The 26630-nt window shown below is 40.9% G+C and overlaps 1 protein-coding gene across 1 annotated transcript in view; it reads left to right on the top strand.

The window, feature by feature from the left end:
- LOC126260229 (beta-mannosidase-like) overlaps positions 1-26630 on the top strand; it is a 267698-nt gene that overhangs the window by 179311 nt on the left and 61757 nt on the right. The window contains exons 9-10 of the mRNA XM_049957531.1: positions 4927-5117; positions 24543-24820. Coding sequence (XP_049813488.1) covers positions 4927-5117; positions 24543-24820 — 469 coding nt within the window. The remainder of the gene's footprint in view (positions 1-4926; positions 5118-24542; positions 24821-26630) is intronic.

Here is a 26630-nt window from a genome sequence, read left to right as displayed (position 1 = left end):
TCACACTGACAGAACCACAGGCACATAGACACAGGCAACAGAGCATGCACAATGTCGGCACTAGTACAGTGTATATCCACCTTTCGCAGCAATGCAGGCTGCTATTCTCCCATGGAGACGATCGTAGAGATGCTGGATGTAGTCCTGTGGAACGGCTTGCCATGCCATTTCCACCTGGCGCCTCAGTTGGACCAGCGTTCGTGCTGGACGTGCAGACCACGTGAGACGACGCTTCATCCAGTCCCAAACATGCTCAATGGGGGACAGATCTGGAGATCTTGCTGGCCAGGGTAGTTGACTTACACCTTCTAGAGCACGTTGGGTGGCACGGGATACATGCGGACGTGCATTGTCCTGTTGGAACAGCAAGTTCCCTTGCCGGTCTAGGAATGGTAGAACGATGGGTTCGATGACGGTTTGGATGTACCGTGCACTATTCAGTGTCCCCTCGACGATCACCAGTGGTGTACGGCCAGTGTAGGAGATTGCTCCCCACACCATGATGCCGGGTGTTGGCCCTGTGTGCCTCGGTCGTATGCAGTCCTGATTGTGGCGCTCACCTCCACGGCGCCAAACATGCATACGACCATCATTGGCACCAAGGCAGAAGCGACTCTCATCGCTGAAGACGACACGTCTCCATTCGTCCCTCCATTCACGCCTGTCGCGACACCACTGGAGGCGGGCTGCACGATGTTGGGGCGTGAGCGGAAGACGGCCTAACGGTGTGCGGGACCGTAGCCCAGCTTCATGGAGACGGTTGCGAATGGTCCTCGCCAATACCCCAGGAGCAACAGTGTCCCTAATTTGCTGGGAAGTGGCAGTGCGGTCCCCTACGGCACTGCGTAGGATCCTACGGTCTTGGCGTGCATCCGTGCGTCGCTGCGGTCCGGTCCCAGGTCGACGGGCACGTGCACCTTCCGCCGACCACTGGCGACAACATCGATGTACTGTGGAGACCTCACGCCCCACGTGTTGAGCAATTCGGCGGTACGTCCGCCCGGCCTCCCGCATGCCCACTATACGCCCTCGCTCAAAGTCCGTCAACTGCACATACGGTTCACGTCCACGCTGTCGCGGCATGCTACCAGTGTTAAAGACTGCGATGGAGCTCCGTATGCCACGGCAAACTGGCTGACACTGACGGCGGCGGTGCACAAATGCTGCGCAGCTAGCGCCATTCGACGGCCAACACCGCAGTTCCTGGTGTGTCCGCTATGCCGTGCGTGTGATCATTGCTTGTACAGCCCTCTCGCAGTGTCCGGAGCAAGTATGGTGGGTCTGACACACCGGTGTCAATGTGTTCTTTTTTCCATTTCCAGGAGTGTAGGATCATTACAAGGAGCTCCTTGTCCAGGCTGTGAAGGCCCAAAGGACATCTACCAGCTGCCATGTCTTCATCTGCCTTTCAGCACCATGTGGAAGCAGTATAGAGGGGGATGTTACAAGTAGCTTCTCAACTGACATCATGGGGCTGAGTGCACCCCGTATAAGTCCTGCCACTAAGGTAAAATATCTGCCAGTAGAGGAAATCAAACCTAAGTCCTCCACATGACAGCTGTCTACAATGACTGTTCATCTATGGAGGCATACTATAGGGCCTCTGCTGTTTAAACAATATACACAAATAATATAGTGGATAACATCAGAAGTCCATGTTGCTTTTTGCAAATGGTAATGTTGTCTATAGGAAGGTTGCAACACCAGACATCTGTAGCAAGATGCAGAAAGACTTTCTGAGAATTGATTGTTATTACATTGGATGGCTGTTGACTCTGATATTAAATATTTTTACAATAAAAATAAATGTGAGTAATTGAAGGAATCCAGTGCTATTTGATTAAAGTACTGATAATAACATTTTGGAAAGAGTAAAAACTACATAGTACCACCTAGAAGTAATCATCTGAAGTGGTGTAAAGTGAAACAGATACATAAAAGTAATTGTAAGCCAAGCAGATGTCATGTTGGACTTCATTTGAAGAAATGTGAGGAAATGTAGTTCACCCACAAAAGAAGTGTCTTAGAAAGCACTTGTTCAACCACTTCTTGAGTATTGTTCATCAGTCTGGGACCCTTACCAAGTAGGGTTAACAAAAGAGAGAAGGAATATCAAATGAAGAGTGGTACATTTCATCATAGGACCATTTATTAAGTGTGAGAGTATCATGGAGATGCTCAACAAACTCCAGTATCAGTCATTACAAAAGAGGCATTGTGTATGTTGGAGAGGGTTATTGTTGAAATTATGAGAGCATTCATTTGAAGAAGAGTGAGCAACATATTGATTCCTCTGTCCAATGTACTGATTCTGCCCATATATATCTTGTGAAATGACCATGACAAGAAAATCAGGTAAATTACAGCTCATACCAAAGTTTACTCGACAGTTATTAATCCCATGCACAGCTCTCAAGTGTGGGAGGGAATAGGGAAAATGATAGTTGTATCAGAGGTGCCCTTTCCCACATATCTTAAGGTGATTTGCAGGTTATAGATATAAATGTAGAATTGTACCCAAGATCTCTGGATCTGAAGTCTGAGACTTAGTACTCCGAACACATATATACACTACATGAAATAAATACACATGCCACAGTAAAGTATGCCCAAACAGTAGCATCAATATGCGGTTTACCACTCTGGAGGCGGCACAGGCATGTATTCTTGCATGTAAATGATCATAATGGTGCCAAATGGAATCCTTGTCCCAAGCACGTTGTGCCTTGTGTTTGAATTCGGCTATGGTAAGTAAGTTCCCTCTCCAACATCCCAAAAGTGTTCAGTTGATGAGAGATCTTGTGACCTTGCTGGCCAGGACAGTTATTGTATAGCATGAAGACCACATTGTATCAAAGCACCCATATACAGACAGGCAATGTTCTGCTGTAAAAGCACATCTCTGTCCTGTTGAAGAAGTAAGAGTTTCACAACATTTGCAATGTAGCAGGCACTGGTTACTTTAACCTGCAGAAATACATAATGTGTGCATGAGTTGTAACTGAAGGCCCCTCATATCATGAAGCCTGGGCTGGGACCTATGAGTCATGATACACTTCAGAATAGGCCTGCTTGTGCTGTACATGTTTACTTCTATCCTCTTGTACAGAACGTGCTCTCATCACTGAAGACAATGTAGTGCCACTCTCAACTCCTTCACAGCACCTGAGTTGCCATGTTCGGTAGTGTTGTAGGTGTCAGTGGTAGCCTGGCCAAAGGCAACATGTTAACTTAGTCCTGCTGCAAGCAGATGGTTTTCAGTCATCCTCAGTGACACATCATGTACAACACATGCAAGATTTCTTCTCCAGATGATGTTTGGTCAGTCTATATTACTCTCACAATGCATTGATCCTGATGTACATATGTACTGCAGGGACATCCAGAACCTGGTTTATGGGCATGGGAATGTTCCATAGACCTCTGCTGAAAACAGTGACATACCACTGATACATTGTGCTCATTATGTGCAACAACCTGTCAATACATGTATTCAGCTTTCTGCAGGGCCATAATGCAACCCTGTTCAAATTACTGAAGTTGTTCAACAAGAGTATGTACTCATTGACATGACATGGTTGCATCATAGAATGAATGTTGCAGACGTTGTTCACCTCTCCACTCAGCCCAGTTATTGCCTGCAGAGTCAAAACAGAGGGTGCACAGACAGGCCTTCAGAGTGCCACCTGATCACTGATGATCATGGCAAATAAATCACTAACACTACAGCCCTTCAGTATGCACATATTATACTCTAGTGACAGTGAACTCAGTCCTTGAGTGTGTTGCTTTTTTTCTGGCAATGTATAAAAGTATAAACCACTGTCCTAACTTTTGAAACTATTAGTTCCGTCCTCAGAGAAGGATAAGCTCTACTTTGGAGGAGGTTATGTCTTTATACATGGTATTACAAAACTTTGAGGGGTATTAGAGAGTATCATGAGGAGCAAATTGTGGATAGGTACCCATGTCCAGAATGGTCATACAATGATGCTAACAAACCACAGGTGCAATGTCTCGCAATGTTGTTTGTAATTCAGTGATCCCAACTAATTGCCATGATTGCCATTGGACAAGATGGAGCTAGTTGCTGCATAAACAGGTCTTGTCTGTTATCATGTGATGCTCTTTTGCCTTGGTGGATGATGGTTTCAGACACAGATTTCCATCTGCAGCCTACTTTTCCTTTGCACACTGAAAAACACTGGAGATTTTAGAAGATTCCAAGAGAAACATAGGCTGCAGATGGAAACCTGTGTCCAAAACCATTGTCAACCAAAACAACAGAGTATCACATTCATAGGAGACAAATCCTTTCTATGCAGCAGCTAGCTCTATCTTCTTCAATAGTCGTTGTGCAGTCAGTCACGATCACTGAATTACAAATAACTTTGCAAGATGTTCTGCTGTCAATCTGTCAGTGTACAAAGTGATGTTTGCTGCTGAAGTACAAGCCTAATGGCAGGTGCTAGTACCTTTAACTTCAACACTCTGTGGCATCATTTGATGATGTTTCCGGACAGGAGTTCCTGTCTTCAGTTTGTTCCCCAAGACAGCCTCTACAACCTCTTGGAGTTTGATGGTATCATTTTGTAACACCCTGCATATTGGCAGATGTTTAATGATAGATTGATAGTAATTGTGCTGCATCCTATCAATGTGTATTCTGGCTTGCTACACATCTCTGAGAGTTTGCTTTCATGATAAGATCTACAGAACATGGTGTATTATTGAATCAATCATTCGAACAATTATTTCCATGTACTACCAGGATTGTACCACAGAACTCAAAGGTGCACATTTGTGCTGCAGTCTGTGGATCATTAAGAAGAGCTGCATACTTAACAACAGAATTTGTCATATACTGCCTATGTTTACATTTTTTAATTTCAGGATACTCACTAGGGAATTTATTTTTTGTTTCAGGTATGGCACAGGGTCAAACTTTAGCCTTTACTACTCTGACTATGTTAAACTGTATGTTGATACAATCGGCGAAGTAGTACAAGCATTAGACACAACCAGACCATTTGTTTTCTCAAGTCCATCCAATGGCCTTAAAACCATAGAAGAGGGATATGTTTCTCAGACACCAGGGGATTCCTTGTATGGTGATGGTAAGCAAAATAAGATCTGTTCATTATGGGAGCTTATATTTTCTTTTACACAGGCTGGGTGTTAACATTTGTATGTAAATTAATGGAAAGGCATACTGAAGCAGCACTACAGACCATATAAATGTAAAAGTAATATTAGAGTACCAAGAATTTTACACAGAAAGAGGTCAGTAATCATGGAAATATGATGTACATTTTATAATCTCATTTTTATCTCAGTTGAGCGCTGTATGTAACTAAGAAAGTAAAATATAGAAAAGTTGAACTACAGGTACAGCTAGCTACAGATATAGGAGACTAATAAGCTCAAAATAATTAGACATATTGTGACCCAAATTTTCATAATCAATAGCTCATTGCTCATTCCTCAGTTCCAATAACCTCTTTGTGTCCACCTTCCCCTTTTCTTAAGTGAGTGAGCATTGGTATTAGACTACAGAGGCACCGCCACTGGGATAAGTTACCCAAAAATCTCAGATTCTGTCTGATTTACACTTAGACATCTTCTTCATTATATTGAATTTGAGATAGGTCACACAATATTGTCACAAGGAATATTTATCGTATAGAAGCATGCAATAAGAATATTGTGTAAAGCTGGTGCCTGAACATCTTGCAGAAGCATCTTGAGTGACCTGTGATGTAGCTGTTGCTTCAAATGTGGGGTCATTACAACATCTATATAAAAATTGCTCACTACATACTTCACACACTGTTTTTGAAGACTTTATCTCCAAAACCGTAATAATTTCTTTCAATGCAGAAATTGTTATCTCATTTCACCACATTTTAGGAATAAATTCTCCACAGTATTTGTGACTTAACATGTAAAATATTAAGTACATTAACCAGTCATATTAATGTAACGTCTTAATGTTTCCATATACGAGGTCAGGTTAGTACTCATCTCAAAAGTTTATCTACCTTTCATTTTAAAATTTTTATATTCTTGATGTAATACTTTCTGGGAAGTCTGTGCCTCTCAAGAACAGGAAGGCAACCTATGGAATACTTATTACTATGTCCGAGCAGCTATTTCCTCTTGCTAAGTTCCCAGGACCATCATCACATGCTGAAAATGCCCATCGTCCCTCAGTATTGCTCACCACATGCAAAATAAAAATAGAACCAACATACAAAATGTGCTCAATTATACTAGACATTTTATTTTATGTTATTAGTTTCTTACTACATAAATTACTTATGTTGCAATTCTCATTCGTGGTAAGAAGATGTAGTGACATGCCTCAAATACCTTGTGGTTTTTATGCTTACATACCTGTACATTTGTTCCCTAATGATACTTGCAGTTAATAATAATAGCAAATAAAGGATAAACTGTGCTATTCACAATCACAATTTGAGAAGTAAAAAAAAAATAATCTGTTTAGACTATGCATCCTTAGATAGGGTTCAGCATGGAATTTTGAGGTAAAAACAGGTTACCAATATCTGTTAAGCAAGAAATTGAAAGTCTCCATAGTTTCAAAGACAAAGTTGCTATCACTCATCATAATATTGGAACCTAGAGGAGTAAATTCTAATTAATTTTAATTTTTGAATATTCCAGTACTGTTGTGGCTGTAGAGTTCATTTTAAAGTTACATAAATATTTCATTTGAAGTGTTAGACATAAACAATAACTGAATAGCATAAGAGGAGCAAGTGGTGAGTTTTTTCAAAGTAGCTGTTTTATTTAAAAATGTAAAGTAACTGCCATATTTATGAATGTGAGTGTATTATCACTATTTACAATTTATCGTGAATATACTTTATAGAAGTTTTATATGGTGTCTGCTTCTCGTAACTTGAGCTTATCTTGAATGAAGGCTGTGCAAACTGTTGTTGTTGTGATTGTCAGTCCTCAGACTGGTTTGATGAAGCGCTGCCCTTGTCTGTTATATGCAAGTCTCTTCACTTTTGCATAACTATCTCAAGTTGAACCTGCTTACAGTAGGTGAGCCTAGGTCTCCTCCTACAAATTATATTTCCCCTCCATCCTTTTAAGCTTAGGTGTTATGTTTTGAGCATCACTTAGGCACTGCACACGGATTTCCAAAGAATGGATGACCGAGTTCTTATGCCCTGGGTGGTGGTAGGATTGGGCGTGCAGATACCTGTCTGTATTTGTAGTTTTTCAATATTCTCTGTGCCCCAGTGTGCCCTCCATTGTCCTGCATACTTCGACATCTAGAAATGGAATTGCAACATTCTTCTCTTCTTTGAGCATGAACTGTATTTTTCCATGAATGTTGTTCAAATATTCTTGAAACTTGTGTAGTTCTGTTCCACCATGAGGCCATATAGCGAACGTGTCATCCATGTATCTGAACCAGCATTGTGGGCATAAAGGAGCTGAACGAAGGGCTGTTGCTTCAAAGGCTTCCATGAATATGTTGACTGCCAGCAGAGTAGGGGGAGACCCCATTGCTATGCCATCTGTCTGCTCGTAGTATTTTCCTTGCCATTTGATGTATGTTGAAGTCAGGCACAACTCAACCAGGTTGCTTATGTCTGGTGGGACATGCTCCTGAAGGATGCAGATAGTTTCATCCACCACACATTCATAAATAGTGACTTCATGTCAAAGTTGACCATGATGTCCATAGGTAAAATTATTTCTCCCTTTAGGCTTTCTATAAAGTGTGTCGAGTTCTTCACATAAGAGTCCATCTTGCCAACTAGATGTCTTAATTTGTGGTCTAGATACATTGCCAAATTGTAACTAGGCAAATTGATCCCATTCACTATTAGCTTGAAAGGACAATTTTCCTTATGTATCTTTGGAACACTGTAAATTCTAGGAGTGACTAGTTCTCTGGGAGTAAGACCCTTGGCTATGTCAGCATCAATTCTCGAGTACTTAATCGAGGCCGTGTCTTTTTAATTATCTTCACCATAGGGTCCACCCTTAGGTCTCTGTAGATTGGATCATTTAATAATTCTTTTATCTTGTCTTCATACTGCCTGGTGTCTAAGATGACAACAGCATTGCCTTTCTCTGCTTTTAATATTGTCACATAGAAGAAAGTGTAATTAGATGAATGACGAACACTAACTTCACTTAACGAAGGTTTATTCAGCTCTTGCACATACAAGAGGGCAGAGCAAACTGCCTCTGGCTAGAACACATACAGTATATATACAGCTACAGAACATTCCAGTACAATGATTCTTGACATTTGTGGATACCTTTATATTGTACTTGAACCGAATACAGAAATTAAAATTGTACAGTTCAGATGAGTTTTGAGCTCATGACCCTTCATACAACAGTTTAGTATCATAACCACTACACCACGGTGTTAATCAACTTCTTTTGTGTCATTGCTCCATCCTTAAGTGAACAGCGCCTCGGTGTTACATCATCCTGGTCCAGGAACGAGTCATCAATCCTGCATACTCCGACTCCCGATCACTGATAATCGCCCTGGCGGTGATCTTCTTAGAACTTCTTTTGCCGCTACACTCTTCATCACCTTTCCTCTTGTTTGCCTGTCGCAGGAGCTCTGAATTTACCCTGGGAGGCAGGAACCTAGTAGAGCTTCATTCGAAGGATGTGGACTGTATCTCTGATCTTCTGTCGTCTTGCGTCAGGGTCGAAATCTTCAACTTCATAAGTAACATCAGCCAACTGTTTTACGACCTTATAAGGTCCAAAGTATCGCCTGAGGAGCTTCTCAGAGAGACCAACCTTCTGAACAGGAGTGAAGATCCAGACGAGGCCACCAGGCTGCTAGACTACAAGGCGGTGGCTCACGTCATACCTTCGGCGATCGTTTTCTTGAGCTTGCAGCATGTGGAGTGGAGCTAACTGCCAAGCTTCCTCAGCTCTGGTTAACACCTGGCTGATGTAGTCATCATCCACATCATCAGGATGTAACGGAAACACAGTGTCCATCATTGTAGTCGTCTCACCCCCACACACCAGGAAAAATGGTGTAAATCCTGTGATGTCTTGTTTGGCAGTGTTGTAGGCAAATGTAACGAAAGGTAGCACCTTATCCCAGTTGCTCAGCTCAACACTGATGAACATAGATAGCATGTCGGCCAAGGTCTTGTTAAGGTGTTCAGTAAGCCCATTAGTTTGCGGATGGTAGGCAGTCATCATGTGATGAGTAATGTTGCACGAGTGGTTTATCTCTGTCACAAGATTCGATTGAAAAACTTTCTCTCAATCCGTAATTAACAACCTTGGGGCACTGTGTCTTAATAAAACATCTTCCATGATGAATTTGGCTACCTCAGATGCTTCAGCTGTTCTCACGACTTTTCTAATGGTATAGCATGTCAGATAATCAGTGCAAACAATAACCCATCTATTGCCACTAGCAGACATTAGAAATCGTCCAAGGAGATCAATCGCAACATGCTCCAAAGATGTTTTGGCTGGTGCAATTGGTATGAGTTGGCCAGGTGGTTTCTGAGGAACTGCCTTTTTCCTCTGGAATTCTCGACAGTGCGACACATAATGATGGACACTCCTAAATAAACCTGGCCAGAAAAATCTCTTGCAGATTCTATCATAGGTCTTAATAAATCCTAAATGTCTGGCCACAGGTATGCCATGATATTTTTGTTGAACATCTAAGTGCATGTGTTTAGGAATCACTGGTAGCCACCTCTTTCCAAATGGATCAAAGTTTTTCTTGCAAAGTAATCCATTAACTACCTTTAATTGTCCTTTCACGTCCTCTGACCGATTTAAGGCAAGCATAATTTGTGATATCTTGGCTTCCTTCTTCTGCTCAGCAGAGAGATATTTTCTTCCACTTTTGTACAATATGGTAATGTCATACTCTTGAAGATGTAGTGCCCACCTGGCGAGTCGTCCTGTAGGATCTTTAAGACCTGTCAGCCAACAAAATGAATGAGAGATACTGTTGAAATCTGCACATGGCCCAGATCACAGCAAGACATTCTCTTTCTGTAGGTGTGTAGTTTCTCTCGGCTTTTGTAAGTGTCCTAGAAGCATAGGCTATAACCTTCTTTTTTCCATCTGAAATTTGCACCAGAACAGCACCGATTCCATACCCACTGGCATCTGTGTGTAGTTCTGTAGGTGCTCTCTCATCATACAGACCAAGTACAGGGTCAGTCATCAGAGCTTTTTGCAGCATATTGAAAGAATCTTGTTGAGCACTACCCCAGATAAATTTAGCATCAGCTTTTATTAACTCTTGGAGTGGCCTGACATTGATACAAAAGTCTTTGATAAAATGACGGTAATAAGAACATAATCCGAGGAAGCTTCTCACATCACTAATACTTTTAGGAATAGGAAATTCCATTATATATCTCACTTTTCCCGTGTCTGGCTGCACACCTTCATTTGACACAAGGTGTCCAAGTATTTTGATTTCTTTTGCTCCAAAGAGACAATTTCTTGGATTAAGTTTCAGTCCGTCCTGTTGGAGACACTTGAGAATGGCCCTCAGTTTTTTTGTATGTTCGTCAAATGTCTCTGAGAACACTATAATGTCATCTAAATAACAAATACACATTGTCCACTTCAGGTGACATAGAAGATTATTCATCATCCATCCAAAAGTTGCTGGTGCATTACACAAACTAAACGGCATTGCCTTAAACTCATACAGGCCCACATAAGTGATGAATGCAGTTTTCTCATGATCAGTCTCATATACTTCGATTTGCCAGTATCCCAAGTACATGTCCATGGTTGAGAAAAACTTAGCCCCCTTCAGACAATCTAGTGTATCTTCAATTTGTGGAAGAGGGTAAATGTCCTTTTTTAGTGATCTTATTAAGCTTCCTGTAATCAACACAAAAGTGCCAAATGCCATCCTTCTTCCTGACGAGGACCATTGAGATGACCATGGGCTCTGTGAAGGCTGAATGATGTCATTCTTCATCATTTTCTCTACCTTGGCGTGAGTAATTTGATGTTCTGTTGCTGACACATGGTATGCTCTCTGGCTTATAGGTTGATGGTCTCCAGTGCTAATCCAATGCTTTACCATCGATTTGTCTAATTTGCTCTTTGCCTGTAGATTGAAGCATTCAGAGAACTCTTGAAGAATGGCAGGTAGCTTCTTCTGTTGTTCCTTAGTAACACCTGGTGACAGTTGAGCTAGAAGATCTTGTCTCATAGTGGTAGCGCTAAATTCGCTCACAGACTTGGCTTCGGAGGTTTCTATGACACTCAGCTGTTCCGCAGTTAACACAATTCACTGAATCCGTTTTTAAACGAGATGACAGAGGCTGGGATGACCAAGTTATTCTTCAGTAGTATGCTTCTCTTACATTCCACTAGAAGATCCATGGGTTGATGCACGTGACAGTTACCTTTCTAGCGATGACTGCAAGAATGATCACATAGTCTCCACACACTCGGATGCGCATCTTACTGTCCACAGTATCTTATCTCGCCTAGCATAATCTGAGCGACCACAGTCTATAATTGCCTGAGAAGCTTTCAGAAAGTCCCATCTGAGAATGATGTCATGACTACACTCTTATAAGACGATGAATTCTAAGGTCTGTGTATGGCCACTTATACCCACACAAATGGTACATCTTCCTTTAGGTTTTACATATTTCCCATTAGCCACTGTCAGCAGAGGTGTTTTATCGTCAACAAATACGGTTTTCTGCAACTGGTGATGGTACTTCTCTGAAGTGCTCCAGAGTCCACAAGAGCTTGGGCTGGTAGGCCATTCATGAGGATATTGACGTAGTTCCCTATCATTTTTGTAGTGATCAACAGCAGAGGATTTTTCTCTTCGGTGGCCTCACCTCCAAGGAAGGTCACACCCTTTAGTTTACCAGGTTGCAGCGGCTAGGTGATCGACTTGAGCTTCTAAACGACAATGGGGACCTTGATTGGCACGTTGGGGAGCATCCTCTCCCGCAGCTAGTTTGTGGCAATGGTGACCTACGTAATTCTGCACCCACATCTTCTTGTTCATCTTTGTCGTCCCAGAGTTGGTGTCAGCTAAGATCAGTCTGCAGTATTACGGCACAGGCATCATCAAATATGCGCCACCTTCCTTGAAAATAGCACACCACATGTCCCGGTCATCCGCAGTGGAAACATACTGGTTGGTTATCTTGGGTCCTCCAGACGTCAGTCTTCCCTGGTGCCCAAACAGGTTCCTCATGTGGCATTGTAGATGGTAGATAGTGAAATAGATGACAGAGGGATAGAAAAACAATTAAAATCACTTAAAAGAGGAAAGGCCGCTGGACCTGATGGGATACCAGTTCGATTTTGCACAGAGTACGCGAAAGAACTTGGCCTCTTCTTGCAGCGGTGTACCGTAGGTCTCTAGAAGAGTGTAGCATTCCAAAGGATTGGAAAAGGGCACAGGTCATCCCCGTTTTCAAGAAGGGATGTCAAACAGATGTGCAGAACTATAGACCTATATCTCTAATGTTGATCAGTTGTAGAATTTTGGAACACGTATTATGTTCGAGTATAATGACTTTTCTGGAGACTAGAAATCTACTCTGTAGGAATCAGCATAGGTTTTGATAAAGACGATCGTGTGAAACGCAGCTCGTGCTATTTGTCCATGAGACTCAGAGGGCCATAGACATGGGTTCCCAGGTAGATGCCTTGTTTCTTGATTTCCGCAAGGTGTTTGATACAGTTCCCCACAGTCATGTAATGAACAATGTAAGAGCATATGGACTATCAGACCAATTGTGTGATTAGATTGAAAAGTTCCTAGATAGCAAAACGCAGCATGTCATTCTCAATGGAGAGAAGTCTTCCGAAATAAGAGTGATTTCAGGTCTGCCACAGAGGAGTGTCATAGGACCGTTGCTGCTCACAATAAATATAAATGACCTCGGGGATAATGTCGGAAGTTCACTGAGGCTTTTTGTGGATGATGCTGTAGTATGTTGAGAGGTTGTAACAATGGAAAATTGTACTGAAATGCAGGAGGATCTGCAACAAATTGACTCATGGTGCAGGGAATGGCAATTGAATCTCAATGTAGACAAGTGTAATGTGCTGCGAATACATAGAAAGAAAGATCCTTTATCATTTAGCTACAATATAGCAGGTCAGCAACTGGAAGCAGTTAATTCCATAAATTATCTGGGAGTAGGCATTAGGAGTGATTTAAAATGGAATGACCATATAAAATTAATCGTCAGTAAAGCAGATGCCAGACTGAGACTCATTGGAAGAATCCTAAGGAAATGCAGTCCAAAAACAAAGGAAGCAGGTTACAGTACACCTGTTCGTCCACTGCTTGAATACTGCTCACTGGTGTGGGATCCGTACCAGATAGGGTTGACAGAAGAGATAGAGAGGATCCAACGGAGAGCAGCACGTTTCGTTACAGAATGATTTAGTAATCGCGAAAGCGTTATAGAGATGACAGATAAACTCTAGTGGAAGGCTCTGCAAGAGAGACGCTCAGTAGCTTGTTACAGGCTTTTGTTGAAATTTCAAGAACATACCTTCACCGAGGAGTCAAGCAGTATATTGCTCCCTCCTACGTATATCTCATGAAGAGACCATGAGGATAAAATCAGAGAGATCAGAGGCCACACAGAGGCATACTGACAATCTTTCTTTCCACGAACAATACGAGACTGGAATAGAAGGGAGAACCGATAGGGGTACTCAAGGTACCTTCCACCACACACCGTCAGGTGGCTTGCGGAGTGTGGATGTAGATGTAAATGTAGATTGCAGGAATGTAAATTTGCCTGGATCTCGACTTTTTCATCGTTTTAAAGGGAACTGAAGAACGAGAGATTGGGTTCAATGTCGGTTCCACTTCCTCCCTTATGACCTCTTGAAGTGTCTTGGTTTTTTGCTCACCATGCAATTCAAGTGCCTTCTGAACTTCCTCTCTCACTACGTGATGAAGAACACTTGTGAAATCAGTTGCTTCCTCCAGCACAGAAATCGATAAGATGTTTGGAAGCTGTTCAAACGTCTTGTGAGTAATTCTTATATGATGCATTGTCTAGATATACTGGCACCATTTAAGGAAGTTATCTGCTGTCGAAACTTCCTTCAGGAGTAAGGCTTCATACATGTCCTCAGCAACACCCTTCATTAGATGTGCAACCTTATCTTCCTCCTTCATTCTAGGATCCACTATTTTACGCAGCTCCAAGATGTCTTGAATGTAGGATGCTGTAGTTTCTCCTGCACATTAATTTATCTTCAGCCTTGCACTTCTGTCGTTGTGTGTCACCAAAATACTTGCGCAGTTCCACCTGGAATACTTCGCAGCTTGTAAACTTCTCCTCATTGTTCTCATACCATTGCTTGGCAGTGCCCTCCAAGTAGAAAAATACATTAGCCAAACACACAGTGTCATCCCATTTTTTAAATTTGGCTATACACTCATATGCCTCCAGCCACTTGTTTGGATACACTCATATGCCTCCATCCACTTGTTTGGATATTGAGAACCCGGAAGGATGTCTCTTGTGGTGGCACACAGTTGCTGTCATCGTAATGTCCCTTCTTCTTCTGTCTCCCGTAGATTGCAATCTGTTGAATATGGCTTGAACTTGGGTTTCTCGCCATATAAACAACGGCTCTGTCATGGCCTGATGGGAGCCACTGTGTCGTCAATAATGTGTGCCATCACAAGTTCCAATACCTGGCATCTCCTCCAGAATAATGTCACATAGAAGAAGGTGTGATTAGAGGAATGACGAACACTAACTTCACTTAACGAAGGTTTATTCAGCATTTGCACATACAAGAGTGCAGAGCCAACTGCCTCCGGCCAGAACACATACAGTATATATACAGCTATAGAACATTCCAGTACAATGATTCTTGATATTTGTGGATACCTCTAGAATGTACTCAAACCGAATATAGAAATTAAAACTGTGCAGCCCAGGTTAGTTTTGAACTCAACAGTTTAGTACCATAACCACTACACCACGGTACTATTAACTTCTTCTGCAACAATATCACAATTTGATCATTGTTCTCCAGTACCTTGATAGCTGCCCTTTCCTCTCAGCTAAGGTTGTGTTTCGGTGGCTTGGCACATAGCAGAACTTGGACGGTTTCCTGCCTAATTTTCTTAGCTTCCATGGCAGATGTGTGCTGGAGTGCTGTTTCCACTGATTCAACGATTTCTTCCTTAGGAATCTGCTCAGGTGTGATGGCAAAATTTAGTCCCTTAGTTAGTGCTTCTGTGGCTGCATTGCTGATGGGATGAGATGAAAGGTTCACTACTGTTCAAGATGTACCCAGTCAAGGCTTAGTGTACTGTGTTGTCTTTGCTAGCTGCTCAAATTTCTTCTTCTGGCGAATGGCGATGGTTTCACAGTTCATGCTCTAAGTAGAGAAGAACGGTGCAATTCCATTTCTAGACATAGAAGTATAAAGGACAATGGAGTGCATGCTGGGGCACAGAGTATATTGCAAGCCTACACATAGAGACAGGTATCTGCATGCCCAATCCTACAACCACCCAGCGCAGAATAACTCTGTCATCCGTTCTTTGGAAATCCTTGGGCAGCACCTAAGTGATGGTCAAAACATGACACCTAAGCTTAAAAGGTTATGCACAATGTTTCTAGCCAATGGCTACAGCTGTAAGTCAATCCACACAGCCTTGTCGATGAATACAAGTAAGCATGATATGCAGGAAATAGACAAACTGCAGCCAACAGTGCACTTATCTTATGGGGAAAATGTTACTGACCAAATAGGCAAACACCTTCATTGGGCTGGGGTGCAGCCTGTCTTCAATAGTGGTTGCAGGATCCAGGATGTGCTAGGCTCCACTAAGGTCAAGGTGGATGCATTACACACTGCAGGCTTGTACAAGGTGGAATGTGAATGTGGAGAGGCATACATCAGTGAGACTGGCAGGCCAATAGCAATGTGCATTCGGGAACACAAGTTCTATATTCATCTAGGGCAACACAACAAATCTGCAGTGGCAGAACATCAGCAAGATTGCAGAAAAGAAATAAAATTCAGAGAAGACTGTGTGTTGGCCAAGCAGCTGGTTATGATGAAATGCAAAATCAGAGAGGCCATTGAAATACTTAAACATCCTAAGAACATGAATTGAGAGGATGGACTCAGGCTTGCCCCATCTTGGCTGCCAGCAATCAGAGCCCAACGGACCGCACTGTCAACACTGTGGTCCACATTCCCACAAGTGGTGACACTGTGAAGAAGGTGATCACCAAGCAGAGAACGTGCGAAGTAATGGTGCTGGTGACAACAGAAAACATTCTATTAGGACAGAAAAATGGTGATGAGGACAGTACCTATAGCTCAGCTAGCTCCAAATGGTGGTATATTAATTGGACGACCAGGTTTTGTACTTCCTAATTTGGTTACAAACATTTTGCTCATTGCTAACATTGTGCCAACCAACTGCACAACAAAGTGAATGTAAAGTCATATCTGCTGCAGCAACCAGATTTGTGTTTTAGAATGTCAGAAATTTCATTTGACACCCACGGTGAGTGTGATGACAAGATGCAATACACTCTTACTGTTGATGATTTGGATGCCCATACATTAGTTTTGGTGGCAGAATATTTATGTTACGCCTGTACAGTGTAAATACCATCTAAAGGACCATATACTTCAAAGAGGGCGCAAAGCTTCAGACTAATAAATCCAGTAAGCACTGACTAGTGAAGAAATTGGTGATAAATTGCCTTCTGATTTCTTGCACCATTTACGTGCTCTCATCACTGAAGCTGAAATAGCAGATACAACTTTGTGACATATTTTGTCTAGACAACTGCTGCTTCCTGTAAAGACAGCTGTTATTCCCAATGATAAATGTGGCGTACCTTCACAGTTGGATAGTGCTGACAGAATATACTGAGTGCTTCAAAATGACAACATTAGTATTGCATAACAATTCTGTACTGCAGTTGCTACAGCACCTTCATCTGCCATTATAAACAACAGGACAGCACCTACTGCCTACTGTTTTCTGAGTAGGTACACACACTGCAGTACTCAAGTGGACACACTCAGGCAGCAGATGACAGAAGCAGACAGTGAAACAAAGACTCATGCCAGCCACAATGACATCAACCCTCAGCTATTTCACTGACTCACATGCTGCAAAGTAAACAAACAGCAGTGTATGCAGACACCACCCTGGTACTGGTACCATACCTGATTTGACACACAGGACAAAAAGTGCATTGGTCCTTGTTCTCACCCAAATGGGATTGGCATCTGGTTTTAGATGCAACTGGCCACAGGTACTTAAAAAGGCACCTGTCTCTCAATACACAACATATCGCTGGTGGTGACAACAGAAACAATTACAACACAATCGTCCTTTGCTCTGTGAAAAGACATTGCGGCTAAATAAAATAGGTGCCAATGAATCATTTGTGGTAAGTAACACATGATTATACAGATTTAAATCCTGTCATGGACTTCATGTATTGGAAATAAAAGGTGAAAAAATGTCAGATGACGTAGATGCCAAATTCTTTTAAAGATGGGTTTAAAAAAGAATTGGCTGAGAATGATTGTGACTTCTACTTTACAATGCTGATGAACTTAGATGAAATTCGAAATCATTAGCATCAGAATTTTCAGCTTCTCAGCAGGAAAGTTGAGCTCCAGGATATAAAATTAGTAAAGAACAAGTAACAATATTAGTTTGTGGATACTATCAAGACCCATAAAAGGCCTTTGCTCCTTGTCAGAAAATAAATAAAAACCCAATGCTTCAAAAATATCAGGCTTTCCTTAATTTATAAAAACCAAAAAGAGATATGGATGAACATTGAAATACTCAGTTACTAGTACAATACTTTTATCCCTGAAGTACAGAAATTTCAAAATGAAAATAGTAAATGAGGAAATTGTGAAAACCCATCCTCCAACGGAACAGTTAGAGAGCGAAAATGGGATGTATACAGCAAAATTTTTGTCTCCTAATGTGACATCCTTCTTGCAGCCAATGGATCAAAGTGTTACTGAAATATTAAATGACTTCATAGAAAATAACTCTTATGTGGGTTGTTATCTGTTAATGAAGATAATATTGAAGCCATTTTGTAATTTTTCAAGTGAATGAATGTACAGGAGTATTGTTACATGGTTGTAGATGGGTGGAAGTTGACTGAAAGGAAGACTTAGAACAAAGCTTGGAACAGGATACTCAAATGAGAGCACAAAAATTCAGCAACTGGTACAGATGATTCTGTTTCAGAGGATATAAATGAACTAATGTCAAAGATGCAAATATGCCAGGAATGTGATGCTAGTGATATGAAAGAGTGGCTTACTTGTGACAGTAATATTAAGGTTTTCAGATCATATCAGATGACAAATTGTTGGAAATATATCACAGGCAAATGTATAGCAGGAAATGGGAGAAGATGAAACAGTAGAAAATGTAGATGCAAAAATGGTGCAGGATCATCTCTTGTGGAAGCATTTCAAGCCCTGGATGCAGCTTTCAAATGGTTTGAAAAAGAACCATGAATTTGCTACAAGAAAAAGAAATTCATGATATAGCACCAAAGAAGAGAAAGAATTGTTTACATCAAGTGACAATTGCCAAATTTTTAAACAAAATCAAACTACAGTGACTATCCTATGTGACTTTTGTTAGGTAATTAATTCATGATTAAGGCTGCTGTATTTTAATGATTTTAAGAATATATTCTTATGTATGAAAATTTGTCTCTAATCTTGTAATCAACATTGATTTTTTATTTTAATAAGTTTAATTATTTTGGTTGTTTTGAATAAACACCTAACATTATCCTTTGTATTAACCCTAGAAAGATAAGTTTATGACAATGTACCTAAAGGGTAACTGTATACGGGTGATGAACATTACCTTTCTAGAGTTAATAATATATAAATCACTTTTTGACAATATAATGTAATTGGATAGACAAAAAGTTTACTCACCAAATGGTGTCAGGAGAAAACACGTATAAAGAAAGGTATTATGTATGCAAGCTTTCAGAGCGAGTGGCTCCTTCTTCTGGGAAAGTTTTTGAAGGGGAAGGAAGAGGGGTGAAGGAAAACGGTTGGGCAGGTTTAGGAAAAGGGGTAGAATTCAGAAAAGTTATCTAGTGAGGGCTTACCAGATGAGAAGGAAAGACTGATTGTTGGGGACTGCACAGGATGAGATTTGAAAACCTGAGAGCTTAAAGATGGAAAACAGGGTAATATACAACACAGAGGTTACTGCTAAAACACTGTGCATGAGTTAATAAGAGTGAAAATTTAAGTGCGTTTTATGTAAAAGAGGTAGGAGGGGACAGCAAAAAATAGGCAGGTCAGAAAATGAAAGATGTAGAAAACTAAAATGGAGGGAACAAAGGAGAAGTTACTGTGAAGAAATGCTGAGATGGAGGAAATTAACATTAATTTATGTCAGGACATGTAGCACTAGTTCCCACCTGTGGAGTTATGAAAAACTGGTGTCTGGGGGAAGACTCCAGATGACACATATGATGAAACAGGCACCCGAGGTCATGACTGCTATGTTATAGAGCACGTTCTTTTGTGTGTTGCTGGTATTCACACTCTGCCTATGCCTATTCATCCTAACTGATAACTTGCTAGTAGTCATGCCAATGTAAAAATCCAAACAGTGTTTACGTAACACCTGGTATATGAAGTGTCATTTTACAGGTGGCTCTCCCTTTGACAGTATATGTTTTACCAGTTACTGGGCTGGTATAGGTGGTGGTAGGAGGGGGTGTAGGGCAAGTCTTGCAGTGGGGATGGTCACAATGTTAGGAACCTTAGGGTAGGAGACATTTGCAGAAGGAGCATAGGGTCTGCCAAGGACTTTTGGCGATTGGTGGGAGGGTGATGAAAAGCTATTCTAGATGTGGTGGACAAAATCTCATACAGAATGGACCTAATTTCAGGGCATGATTTTAGGAAGTTATGGCCTTGTTGAAGCAGCTGATTAATACATGCAAGACCAGTACAATACTAAGTGACAAGTGGTGTGCTCCAAAGGCATTTTTTTTTAAATCAACGTTACCAGGATTCAGTTGTGATGGCCCAGGAAATCTGCTTTTGAACTAGGCTGGTGGGGTAATTACGTCCAGTGAAGACTAAGGGAGAATGGTGGTGTACTGCTTAAAGAGTGTGCATCCAAACAAATACATTTACCTCGAATGCCAAGGCTATATGGGAGGGAACAGTTGACATGGAAAGGATTGAAACTGTCAAAGTGTAAGTACTGTTGTTTGTTGGTAGGTTTAACGTGGACAGAAGTGTGTAGCTGGCCTTCAGTGTGGCTGAGACTAACATCAAGGAAAGCGACATGGGTTGCAGAATACAACCATGTGAAATTTAAATGGGAGAATGTATTTAGAGATTCCAGGAATTTTAAAAGGTCAGCCTCACCATGAGTCTGCATGGCAAAGATGTCATCAATGTGTCTAAACAAAAGCAGGGGCTGAAGCATTATGGATCCTAGGAGAGCCCCGTCCTATTGACCCATGAAAAGGTTGGCATAAGAAGGAGCCATCCTCGTTCCCGTGGCTGTACCCCTGGACTGTTTGTATGTCTGCCCCTCAAAGTTGAAGTAGTTGTCAGTAAGTATAAAGTTAATTAAGGTGAGCAGGAAGGGTGTCATAGGTTTGGAATCAGGTGGGCACTGACTGAGGAAATGTTCAGCAGCAGACAGACCGTGTATGTGGGGGATGATGGTATAAAGGGAGGTGGCATCAGTAGTGACAAGCAAGGTGTGTGGTGGGAGTCAGACACACACATATACTCATGCATTCAGTTATCCAAATTTTCAATTATCCAAATGATTTATGACAACAGTTGCTTCAGTTAATTGAATCTCCACTGTATTACACGCACGGACAGAAGAAATGGACTCACTTGGGTTATTTCTTCATGTTTCCTTATGTGATGATGATAAACCTGCATTTTTGGAGCACAGCTGCCATGTCATGCAAGAGAAACTAAAAGTATTACGAGAAGACAGGGCAAAGATACTTATTGGAAATCAGATATTACTACACAAATTGTATTTGGTGACAAAGGAATTAAATGCTGCTCAAGCAGAAATTTAGAAGCTACAAAAGGAATGTTCTTGATATCTACTATCATCAGCAGTTTGCACCACTCAGACTGCATTTAAATTTGGAGAAACACTGCTGACTAGCATCACTGCACCACTCCCAGCCCTCTAGTTGCTCAAGAAGCTCTGCATCTGACTCCTGACAAATTAGCTCCAGGAAAAAGGAGATGAATGAACTGTTAATTCTGGGAATAATCCATGGTTCAAGTAGACCTTGGGCATCACTGCTGCACCTTGTAAAGAAGGAAGACGGCACACGGAGGCCGCACAGTGATTATCATGCATTAAGTGCACTCATCATTCCTGACTGTTACCCTATACTGAACTTTGAGGATTTTATGAGTGCACTTGCTCAAGCAATAGTTATTAGTGTAACAGGCAAGGCCTTTCACAGATTCCTGTGGCACCCCAGGACATTCAAAACACTGAAGTTATTGTGCCTTTGTGTTATTTGAATGATTGTGTATACCTCATGGTTTGAAAAATGCCACACAAACCTGGCAAACATTTGTGGACAAAGTATCATGTGGACTTGATTTTTGTTCTGCTTACTTAGACAATGTGCTTGTGTTGTCTAATACAATTTCAGAACAGGAGGAACATTTGCAGCTGACTCTCCATAGATTTTCAAAACGCATATTAGTGTTTAATGTAGGCAAATGGGAATTTTATCAGCAAAAGGCACAGTTTTTAGGACACACAGGTTTGACATCTGACATTTGTCTGCTCTGAACTATGGTTGAAGCAATACACACTCCTCATACTGAGAACTTTCAAAAATAGAAAAGGTTTCCAGTGACAGTTAATTTGTATAAAAAACATTTGCCCCATACAATGGTTATGCAGCCACCTTTGGCTGCTGTTTTGGCAGGCCACAACACTAATAGTGTGACTATGCTCTCACGTGGACTCCAGATATCTTACAAGCCCTTGGCCAGGTGAGAACAAGCCTTCAAGGCACCTTACTGTTGGTCCACCCTGTACACACTGCACTCCTTGTAGTCATCATGAACATGAGACAACTACCTATTGGTGCAGGTCTACACCAAAAAGTAATGGATCATGGCAACCACCTGGCTTCTTCTCGCAAAAACTGACCACTGCCCAAACCAAGTGGAACTTGTGTGATAGAGAATTACTCACAATTTAGAAGACTACAAAAACATTTCCAACCATATGGGAAGACATGACTGTCTATTATTTTCAAGGACCATAAACCAGTTGTTTTTATTTTTGCAAAACTGATGGAATCTTGTATCCCTGGTGAGTTCTGACAGCTCAAATTCATTAGCCAAATTTGTAAAAAGTGGCAGATTATTTTTCGTGACTCAATGCTATATCTGGAATCACTGACTATAGTAAGTTGGTGCCAGCACAAGCCATCAACACTCACAAATGCAGAACTGATATAAGGTTTGAAGCTCAGGAAACTGCTCTTCCAAGGATCAGAAACTCAGTTGTGGTTTGATGTTACCAAACAACAACCTTGACCACATGTGGCTTCTACTTCCCAAAAAATATGTTCAACATGTTACATACCCCCACTCATCCAGCAGCTACTAAAACGTGACTAGAATAGTTACAGATAGATATGTGTAGCCATATGTAAAAAAAAAGGGACTGTCACTTGCAGGTCAGGGCACTTATGGTGTATCATGAGGCAAAGGTTGGCAGACATGTAATAAATCTGTTGGATGCTTCCCTGAACCCAAGCAGTGAGTTTCCCATGTGCAAATCTAATTAGTGAGCCCACTACCTCCAGTGGAAGGTTAGTTTTCACAGTGATTGGTCAATACAATAATCTGATTGCCAACATTCTTGTGGTGAACAATTTATAAAATTTTCTTAGCTTATTGTATTGTGCATTGGTTATCTTGCATCAGGATAGGCAGTTTGAATCAGCACTATTCCACAAACTCTCCAAGTTTTGCAATTTATAACACCATCACACCACACACTATCAATAGAATGGTAGAACCATTGCACAGGACTCTTAAAGTGGCACTCTTGTGCCATGATACTTCTTGGGTAACAGTACTCCCATTATCCCCACACAGACTCTGCACAATGGTCAAATTAAACATTGTTTATATAGTTTGTTTATGGTGAAGCACTGTGGCTACCACTGGAATTTTTGGTGCATCAACAAGAACCTTCTGCACAGGATATCTCATTCTTTTGACAACAGGTGAAATACCTCATTTCTAAGTTCTGTCAAAGTCCAGCATCTCACCAAGCAGATGCCAATATTTTTATTCACAAAGACTTGCATATGAGTTTCCATTTAATGTTGACGATGGATGCGGTTAGTTCACCACTACAGTCATCTTTCTCCAGACCGTATCAGATTGTAGTACACAATGAGTAGGCAGTGAAAATCCTTCTAAATGACAAACCTACTACAGTGCCACTGGAGTGGATAGAATTAACTTACCTCCTATGCAAAGACTTATCCTTCAAATCAGCACTGTTTGCATCAATCACTGCCTACAGCAAACAATGCAGTCAATGTACAGACAACACCAATGCTCACACAACTTTCATCTGACCATTGCAGTATTGCTGTTTCACAAAAGACATACGAGGGTTGGCTGGTTTGTACATCATAAAACATCAATACCTCTACATCCCTGGAACTTCACTCTACCAATGGGAGGGGGGAGGGGGGGGGGATTGTGCTGTCAGGCACTGAGATTACTTCAACTGTAAAACATAGTCACTGAAAGAACTAGTAAATGTATTTGACTTGGTAACTTGAGTTTTGTACTTTTTGAACATGCATGCTCCACTGACTTACTTGCATTTCATTCTCTGTGTTAATGAGTATTTATCAAGTGTTCAATAATCTAGCTTGTTCATTGGCATCAGTGTATGCATGGTTTTCATTGTGGTCCACATTCCCATATGCTCATCTTTGGCTGTCTTTGAAATCAGTCAGTGATCCAAGGAGTAGTTTCTATAAGAATTAAACAGAGGCTTCTTTTGGTGCTGTTTTTGAATGGTCTGCTCACAAAAGGAGTTGATGAAACTTATACTGTAGTTATGAGTTTTAATTTCATTTCTGTAATTTGAGTTCCAATAATAGGTATTATTATTTACAATTTATTTCATTTATCTATTATAGTTCACTGATTTCATTTATATCTTTAATTGTAAGACATATTTATATTTGATGTGACATTTATTGATACTGCAAATGCAACACAGTACAATCTACTAAGACATTATGACGTACTGTATCATAACATACATAATAATTTCTTCAATATGCTTTGTAACTTATGAAACCAGCAAGAGAGAGAGAGAGAGCAATGTATTTATGTGCCTTTGTATGTCACTTTCTATTTTTAATTCATTATTGGTGGCATTAATAATACATTCTTCCTCATGGTTTCAGTTCACTATTATAATTATAATGATGATGGCTGGAACTACACAACTTTCCCAACTCCTCGGTTTGCTTCTGAGTATGGTTTCCAATCATTACCATCAATCTATACATTATCTTCAATAGCAATACCTTCAGACCTAAGTGTTGGCAGTGAACTCATGCAAAGAAGACAGCACCATCTTAATGGTTATGAGGAAATGGCTCAGCAAATAAGCAGGCACCTTCCTCTTCCAGATGACTATGACACTGAAGAAAATTTCCGAACTTTCATTTACTTCAGCCAGGTAACACATTACCATAGTATACAGTTTCTCTCAAATGTTCAGGCCAATATTTTTTTTCATACAATATGTATTGTGTTTTGGTGATATACATAATTTTAATAATCTTTCATTAACTTTTATAAGGGGCTACACATTTTGGAGATTGCTGCGAAGTTACGATTTAATTTCTTTTGCACTTATGTCAACACAATTCTCTTGTTTTCTGTAGCTCTTCCTACACATGCAGATAGACATAAAAATGTATTGTTTTTCACCAATACAAAATATGGCATTAATTGCACATAAATAAACACTGTGAAAACAGTAGACTTCCACAGTTTCAAAATTAGAATATGCTTATGCCAGAGCAGTAGAAAGAGTGGACAGAGAAAGTCTGGAAACTATTTAACATTTAAAAATGGGCAGCAAAATCAGTAGGACAAACAGAACTGAAAGATGTATGTAGTGTTTGGTTATATTGTTATTTTACATATTTAGATTATACTATATATAAGGACTGTATTTGCAATACTTGAAAAATTATATAGATGATGTGACTTACTGAACGAAAGTGCTGGCAGGTCGATAGACACACAAACAAACACAAACATACACATGAAATTCAAGCTTTCGCAACAAACTGTTGCCTCATCAGGAAAGAGGGAAGGAGAGGGAAAGACGAAAGGATGTGGGTTTTAAGGGAGAGGGTAAGGAGTCATTCCAATCCTGGGAGCGGAAAGTCTTACCTTAGGGGGAAAAAAGAACAGGTATACACTCGCACACACACACATATCCATCCACACATATACAGACACAAGCAGACATATTTAATATGTCTGCTTGTGTCTGTATATGTGTGGATGGATATGTGTGTGGTCTTTAAATATGTCTGCTTGTGAGATGTCTGCTTGCGTCTGTATATGTGTGGATCGATATGTGTGTGTGTGTGAGTGTATACCCGTCCTTTTTTCCCCCTAAGGTAAGTCTTTCCGCTCCCGGGATTGGAATGACTCCTTACCCTCTCCCCTAAAACCCACATCCTTTCGTCTTTCCTTCTCCTTCCCTCTTTCCTGATGAGGCAACAGTTCGTTGCGAAAGCTTGATTTTTGTGTGTGTGTTTGTGTTTGTTTGTGTGTCTATCGACCTGCCAGCGCTTTCGTTCGGTAAGTCACATCATCTTTGTTTTTATATATATATATATATATATATATATATATATATATATATATATATATATATATATGTGTGTGTGTGTGTGTGTGTGTGTGTGTGTGTGAATATAATAGAGGGAAACATTCCACGTGGGAAAAATATATCTAAAAACACAGATGCTGTAACTTACCAAATGAAAGCGTTGGTATGTTGATAGAGACAAAAATCACACAAACACACACACAAATTTCAAGCTTTTGCAACCCACGGTTGCTTCATCAGGAAAGAGGGAAGGAGAGGGAAACACGAAAGGATGTGGGTTTTAAGGGAGAGGGTAAGGAGTCATTCCAATCCCGGGAGCGGAAAGACTTACCTTAGGGGGACAAAAAGGACAGGTATACACTCACGCACACACACACACACACACATATCCATCCGCACATATACAGACACAGGCAGACATATGTGGCCTTTACCAGAGACTGGTTTAGTGCAGCTCTCTGTGCTACTCTATCCTGTGCAGATTTCTTCATCTCCAAGTACCTACTGCAACCTACATCTTTCTGAATCTGCTTAGTGTATTCATCTCTTGGTCTCCCTCTATGATTTTTACCCTGTTGGATTTTCTTGAAATAAAGTACAAAGTGATTTCTTCTTAGTCTGTAGCCCACTAATTTAT

This window comes from Schistocerca nitens, chromosome 5 (assembly GCF_023898315.1).
Source record: "Schistocerca nitens isolate TAMUIC-IGC-003100 chromosome 5, iqSchNite1.1, whole genome shotgun sequence".
In the NCBI taxonomy this organism is placed as follows: domain Eukaryota; kingdom Metazoa; phylum Arthropoda; class Insecta; order Orthoptera; family Acrididae; genus Schistocerca; species Schistocerca nitens.
The sequence above is the reverse complement of the archived record's forward strand: the minus strand, read 5'-3'. Positions and strand labels throughout refer to the sequence as shown.